At 35.2% G+C, this 7,991-nt stretch overlaps 1 protein-coding gene across 1 annotated transcript; it reads left to right on the forward strand.

Annotated features, from left to right (window-relative positions):
- The first annotated feature begins 1,665 nt into the window (after positions 1 to 1,665).
- Positions 1,666 to 7,704, forward strand: LOC110913601 (craniofacial development protein 2-like). The gene is made up of 2 exons (XM_022158424.1): positions 1,666 to 1,774; positions 6,857 to 7,704. The coding sequence occupies exons 1-2, from the start codon at positions 1,666 to 1,668 to the stop codon at positions 7,702 to 7,704; spliced, it is 957 nt and encodes a 318-aa protein (XP_022014116.1).
- Positions 7,705 to 7,991: the final 287 nt, after the last annotated feature.

The raw sequence follows: 7,991 nt of genomic DNA on the forward strand, positions 1-7,991 counted from the left end.
TGGTACTAAAAAATGGTTAGTTTTATGACTCGTTTGATGTAATTTATATGTTGCATTTTACACACATCAGCCCCCATTAAAAAGAACATAACACCGTTAATCAGATGCTTATGTGGTTGTTAATAGTAAATGCCACGTCATTTGCCAACTCATTATTTAAAAGGCAATTTGGATTTAAATAATCCAACCTTTTTGTATTGGCCAATAATAATCCACAACGTAAGCATCTGATTAACGACGTTATGTTTTTTAACGTGGAACCATAAAGCAAACAATATGAAAATGATGAGAATACTGGGGGATAAAATCCCGTTGGAATTATTATTCGCTGATACATAAAAGTATTAGATTATTTAAATCTAATTTGCCTGATTTAAAATACTCTTTTTGGTACTCCATTATAATATAGTATGGATAGATATAGTCTTTAAATTGTATCAACAAGATTATTCTTTACATCCTATTTTTTCATGTTTTTCATTTTTATGTAATAATTATATCCATAGTATATGGATTATTTATATGCTTTATATAAACCTTTGGTATTTGATAAGATTTTATTATAAAAATCTTGGATGTGTTGATCATATAAACGTATAATTTTGTGGTCAGTTATCTGAAAACATATTATTTTGTCTTTCCCGTAAAGTTTACGGGTATTAAGACTAGTATAATAATTAATTTACTTTAAAAATGAAATGCTATTATTATAACTTTAAATGAAGTAAATTACAAAAATCATCCTTTTTGTTAACACCAAATTGCAAATTATATTATTTGTCTTTAAAATTGATGGGATTCGTACTTAATGTTTGCAAACCCCTACACGTTACGTCCTTTAGTTCTAACTTGGTTAAATTTTAATGTTAAATCAGGGTAGATTGGTATTTTTATCCAGTTATTAAAATATATTTAATAAATAAAACATAAAAGAATTTAAAATATAAAACACGTATAAAAAAAATCAACCCCTCTCTCTCAACTCACTTTCTCTTTCTCTCCTCCGATCTCTCTCTATAGCTCCATGTTCCACCACTGTCATAGAACCACCACCACCATAAATCAACCCCACTCTCCACCACCACAACTCTGCCACCACCATCTCTGACAGATTTAGATCTCAAAATTCAAAAATATAAATCCCCATTCTCCCTCTAATCTCTCCACCACCACAACTCTGCCACCACCATCTCTGATAGATTTAGATCTCAAAATTCAAAAATATAAACCCCCATTCTCCCTCTAATCTTTCACAACCATTCAAATTCAGTTAATAATCCCATTTCAGATTCAATCAATAATCTAGAAACACCTAGAAAAACCCCACTGTCATTTTCTCCCCTGACCCAACCCTAAATCAAAATCAGAAATCGCCGCCGTTAACCACCGCCACGAGTTGCACCTCCTCCGACAACCTCACCGTTACAATCCCCCATCCCTTCCTCTAACGTCATCACCATTGCATTCCTAGCACACTTTTCTTCTTCTCCAATCTCAGATCTGTAAGTTCCTAGAGATCTGAAAGAAACGAAAACCCTATTCCACTCATTCTTCTTCATTTTGATGTTGATTGTTGCATCTCGAGATGTTAATGGTTGGGGGTTTAAGGTTGCGGTGGTGTGGGTTTAAAGGCAACAACGGTGTTGATGAATAGGTTAGGCAACGATGGTTGAAGGTGGTGTGGGATGGGTGGTGGTGGTGGCAGATTGTGTGGAGTGGGTGGTGGTGGGTGGAAGGCAGTGGGTCGTGGTGTCTGTTACGAAGATAGGGAGAGGTGTGAGAAGAGAGAGACTGAGAGCATTCCCATCCAGTCCATCATATGTAGTGTGTGGGGTTTTTAAAATGTAAAGAGTATAAAAAGTGGTTGTGAGTGGAGGAGAGAGAAAATATTACTGTTCATCTGTATATTTGGGGGGACACTGTTCATCCACTAAAATTTTTTAATATATATTGAAAGTGGTTGTGAGTGAAAAAGAGAGAAAAATGTAATATATATTGAAAAGGAAAGAGAAAAAGTATTTGTTTTTAGTGGAAATATATTGATATAGGAGTTGTTTTTTAGTGAAATGTATTTTTAGTGGATTGGATGTGAATGCTCTGATGATGTATTTGTTTGTTTCTCTCTCTATATATTAAATTTCCAAATTTGTTATTATTTATTTTGTAAAATTAATATATAAGTTAGATAAAAGGGAAAATGACTATTATGCCCTCACAATGGTCCATTTGGTCAAATTTAACCATGAAAATTAACTAAGTTAGAGCTAAAGGACGTAGCATGCAAGGGTTTGCAAATTGAGTATGTTTTTTTATACTTTTTTAAGAGAAAGGACATAGTATGCAATCTAGTGTTAACATAAAGAACGATTTTTGTAATTTACTCCTTTAAATGCAAATAATTAAAAGACGCATGTGCGCGCCAAATCATACAAGCAGGGCCGACTCTGAGCAAGTGCTGGGTGGGCGCCGGCTCAGGGCCAAAAACGTAGAAGGGCCCGGAAATTTTTTAAAAATTCGTATACATATATGTATTATATATATTATGTAATCTGTAAAAGCAATACGCATGCACAGGCCTTGGTTCAGTGGTTGAAAAGTCTCATTCCAACTTCCACGTCGCAAGTTCGACCCTTGTGTTTGAGTTTTATTTTTACTTTGTTATAGCATGTCAGTTTTTGGGCTCACATACCTTTAATTAATGGCAGGCTATTCGTTAACATTTAATGGGCTCACATCCTTTTAATTAATGGCAGACTATTTGTTAACATCTAATAAATATATGTTTTCCGCCTTTACCATTGAACAATAAGTTAATTTTTTATTTCATTAATTATTTTTGAGTTCCTTTAAGAGATTTCTTTTTTTTTTTTGGATCAAAATTTTGTTTTATATGAAAAGTAAATACGCAATGCAGATTCTTTTATGGTGTTAGTTGATGTTATTTAAGTATGTCCTAGGTCTTGTTATGGTGGCTTATTGGGCTATTTGGAAAGCGAGGAATGATAAGGTTTTTTTCTAACGGGAGAAGTGATAGTGAGGAAATTTTCGGGGAAGTTAGATCTCTAGGTTTCCTGTGGTTAAAAAGTAGATCCAAACCCCGTAATTTGGTTTGGAGAGATTGGTGTAATTATCCGTTGTATATGTTGTAGTCGGTAGTTTTGGTGCGGTCCTTTTTTTGGCCGACCTTGTTCTAATACGAGTATGGTAATGGTACTCTGATAAAGCGAAGTAATACCGGCCTAATAACATCAATACCGACACGATCGATACGTCTAAAACTTATCTTAAATAATATGATAAAGCTACAAGATCAATCATATAAAATAAACGTAAGAAAATACATACGCAGACAATAAATTAAAATTTTTATAAGTTAAATGGATTCATTAGATCTTCTACCGTCCTATCAATCGACGATCCTTATTAAAAAGGAAGGTGTAAACTTTTTTGAAAACATAGTTGTATTCAGAATAGAGTATGGTTTTGACCGAACAAAATCGGTGTCAATATCAATATTTAAAACCGCTACTGGCATTCATTTTACTAGGGCGGGTAGGGCCCGTTTTTTGTCTCGCACATGGCCCAAATTTTTTTCGACATTTTCGGAGACGGCTCTGCATACAAGAACGAGAAATAAAGTTTAAACTTCTAAGATATGCAAAAAAAATAATGAAGAAGTCAAGAAACTAAAGATTTGCATGAAACCCGAAACATAGGTAAGTCGGATTAGGCTAACAAAGTTTCAAAACGTTAATCACGATCGGCTAGTTTAATAATTAAAAACTAGTTTGGACAATATAGTTTACGGATTAAAGAAGTTTATTTCGCATTAACCGTATATAGCTTGTTCGAATTGATGAACGATATACTTTTAAAACGAAATCCATACACGCTTGTAGATGGATTGGCAACCATTGCATATACATAGCTGTTTAGATATAGGAAATAACGATAACCGTTTTAGGGGTCTAAAGAGGACTAAAAGTTCAACATCTTTTCAAAAATTTCATTATTATAAACCATTTTTCTTTTGTTGGACTTGGAACTGACAATAATAAACTTAAAAAGTTTACATCATACTCCCGAATTAAACTTGATATAATTAGGAATTAACAATATTATTATGATCAATACAAATGAGAAATTAACAAAAAAATTTAAACATCTTAGCCGAATTAATATATTTCTTTCAAGGCTTCCGTCAAGATCGAACAATCAATTATCAAATAGGGCCAAACATCAAGATTTGACAATCAACGAGTGTGGAGCAATCAATTAGGACTCAACAATCAAGATAGAACAATCAATTATGACATACACGATTACTATTATTCCATATATAACTTTGCAACTTTTTTGTGCAGCATCACTTGTACATTGTGCTTCGGGTGTTTTAAAAAAAAGTTTATTTTTTACTTTTAACCCTAAGGTTTTTACCTTTTACAATTTTAACCCTACATAATTTGTTTTTTTAACTTTAACCCAAAACTTTTCATTATTTACAATTTAACTTCACAACTTTTGTCACTTATACTTTCATCTTTCGCAAATTTTCCTTTTACGTATAGTTCTAAATTTTTCGAGTTAATACAACGCAACGTGCATGTGTGGTTCAACGTTTTTACCTCTATTTTTCCATGTTTGACAGGTTCGTCGCAACACATATATCCTAGGTCAAGTCAGTGTTGGTGGTCGATGACGGTTGTTTGACATTAGTACTATTTGACACCGTTTTACGCCCCGCCGCAATGCGGGGTGTGCTTTGGGGGGCTTTCAAAGAAAAAAATGGTTATGCATATGGTTGTCGTAACGTTGGCTTTGGGGATTTTCCAAAAAAAAATGATTTTTTTTACTTTTCACCTAAAAGTATTTCATAAATTACTTTTAACTCAAAACTATTTGTTTTTTTTAATTTTAACCCAAAACTTTTTATCTTTTGCAATCTATCCTCATAACTTTTTTTACTTTCAACTTTAGTCCTTTATAGTTTTCATTTTCCACAATTTTTTTGCTTTATGCTTGGTTCTAAATTTTGTTACTTAACACATCGCAACGTGCGTCTTTGGTTTAACGTTTTTACGTTTCGTTCTAAATTTTGCGAGTTAATACGACGCAACGTGCGTGTGTGGGTGAACGTTTTTACATCGTCTATTTCCTCCGTTTGACAAGTTTAACATAACGTGCGTGTCCTATATTGAATTAGTTATAACTAAAGAATCCCCGCCGCCGGGGCGGGTCGCAATCCTAGTTTATACTGTAAAGCAAATACTCTTGGTGGCATTTTAAAAGCGAATTGAGAGACTACGACTCTCTGTTTAGGGTTGCTTCATTATTGGACATATTCATGGATTCACGCCTCCTGAACCTGCCAAAAGGCCCATATTACGTATGAATGCAGCCGGGGTCGTAACAATATAATGTTTTAATATTCGCTTAGTTAATTTTTTTTTATGTTTTTTAATTTAATTTTCTAAATTCTTTTACATGATTTTTTTAGTTTGTATTATACATGAATTGACTAGAAAAGAAAAAAATATTATAAAGAAGTATAATAGGTTGGTCAAAATGATAATAGAGAAATATAATTAGTCGATTGAAGAAAAGAAAGAAAAGACCAATATGATGAGTTTAGTCTATTGAATAGCTGACTTTTTCTCTCCATACAAAAAAGAACGGACATCTCATCCGTACAATAGCAACGTCTCTTTTCTTCACCGGAATCCTTGTCTTTTTTCTTCGCCGGCCGGTTTCTACTTTTTTTGCAGGTAAATTCCGGCTAAGGTCACTTCCTTACTTATCCGGTACTTATCCGGTACAGGTCTAGCTTCCCCTCTCTTTTCTACTTCGACGACAGAGGCAGATTTCACGACGGGGTTCAGGCAAGTTTCAGTCGACATTTGTGGTTAGGCAAGCTCTGTTCAGAGCTTCAACATTTACGACGGCGACAGCGAGTTCAAGCAACTTTCAGTCAACTTTTGGGGTTAGGCAAGCACTGTTAAGAGCTTCAACAATTACGACGTCGACACCGAGTTCAGGCAACTTTCAGTCAACTGTTGGGGTTTGGCAAGTTGTTCAAATGTGTGAAGATTTACGACCTTTATGCTGTTGATTCTTTTGGTTTCTTCCGGCGAAAGTTTTTTCCGACGAGGTTGTGGTGAAAGTCTTGGCGGCGAGAGTCCCAGGTGCACACGTTCCTGTTAACTATAATTATCACTATTATATTATACATATATATCATACTAAATATACTAATAATAGTCTTTGCCTATTACATCACGTTACTTATTAACCATAACTATCACAATATATTAAATATAATTATATTAATAGAGTGGGTGTTTGGGGTTCCTTATTTTGAAGAAAAAAAGACTTTTGAAGAGGCAAAAGTCCTTTTAGAAGTGTTTGGCTTTCCATTTTAAAGGCAAAAGTCCTTTTTTAAAGGCAAAAGTCAGTATCATCTGACTTATTTTTGCCAAAAGGACTTTTGAAAAAGTCAGCAATAAGTTAAGCCAAACATGCCCAGAGTTTGCTGAAAAATCAAATATACGTTCAAAAAAAAAACAACTTTTTAACATAGCTTTATACATATTTTATCATTGTTTGCTCATCAGTTTAGTTTGTTATACATACAACTGTACATATTTATGTCCTAATTGTTATATTGTGGGCTTGTGTGTGGACATCGTTGGTGTTGGTACTGTACGTCAAAATTGGCGCATTGTATACCCTTCTTATATAGTGTGTTTATATGTTTTTTGTGTTCGTGCTTACATAGTAACTTATTGGGTGTTTGTTTGTTTGACTTATTGGGTGCGCGTGTATCATTTACCTATCTAGTGGTGTGTTGCAACCATAGACAATAGGAGTCATGGTTTTACCTTGAGATCGTGTCCAAGGACGAGGGGTGCAAGAAAGGATGATGGGTATAGTTTGAGAGTAGCCTCTTGGAATGTAGGAACTTTAAATAGTAAATTGTTAGAGGTGATAGATGCACTTAAAAGACGTAGGATACAGATAGCGTGCCTTCAGGAGACTAGGTGGAGGGGGCATAGAGGGGATGAGCGCAATGGGTATAAATTGTTGTATTCGGGAACTGATGGGGTCAAAAATGGAGTAGGATTTCTAGTGGATATAGAATTGCACAAGAATATGATTGAGGTGATACGGCACAATGATAGGATTATGGTGTTAAGGTTAGTACTAGGTAAAGAGCTAGTGGCAGTAGTTTGTGCTTACGCACCACAAGTAGGATTAGGGGATCAAGAGAAGAGAGAGTTTTGGGACTGTTTAGACGCTGTAGTGGGAGCCATACCTAGGGAGGAGAGGATTGTTATAGGGGGTGATTTTAATGGTCACATTGGTAAGGATAGTGATGGTTTTCCATCGGTACATGGGGGTTTTGGTTTTGGTGATAGGAATGAGCCTGGCAAGGATCTCCTAGAGTTTGTGGTGGCCCATGATTTAGGTATCTTGAACTCATTCTTTAGGAAGAGGGAATCACATTTAATCACTTTTAGTAGTGGGGCACATAACACGCAGGTAGATTATATCTTGATGAGGCGAGGTGACCGAAGATGGTGGATGGACTGCAAGGTTATACCAGGGGAGCAAGTAGTGGCTCAACATCGTTTACTGGTTGCAGATATAGTCCTAAAACATAAGCTTACAAACACGAAGATGTATATTCGACCTAGGATACGATGAGGGGATTTGAAGGGGGAAAAGATTACCGTGTTTAGAGATAAAGTCATATCCACGACATCAATGCGACTAGGAGGGGAAACAAACCAGACATGGGAGGGTATGGCGACTAACATTATACATGTAGCGAAGGAGATTCTAGGGGTCACATCAGGAAAGGTAGGTATACATAAGGAATCTTGGTGGTGGTGTGAGGATGTGCATACCAAAATAAGGGATAAGCAAAATTGTTTTAGGGATCTTTTGAGTTGCTCAAACGATGAAGATCGAGTGAGGTTGAGGGAGAAATA

The sequence above is a fragment of the Helianthus annuus genome, chromosome 15 (genome assembly GCF_002127325.2).
Source record: "Helianthus annuus cultivar XRQ/B chromosome 15, HanXRQr2.0-SUNRISE, whole genome shotgun sequence".
Classification (NCBI taxonomy): Eukaryota; Viridiplantae; Streptophyta; class Magnoliopsida; order Asterales; family Asteraceae; genus Helianthus; species Helianthus annuus.

Coding starts and splice junctions, on each gene's coding strand:
- LOC110913601 (XM_022158424.1), top strand. CDS start 1,666: ATGGTTGAAGGTGGTGTGGGATGGGTGGTGGTGGTGGCAGATTGTGTG. Junction 1,775..6,856: donor TGTTACGAAGATAGGGAGAG/GTGTGAGAAGAG, acceptor TTGCAACCATAG/ACAATAGGAGTCATGGTTTT.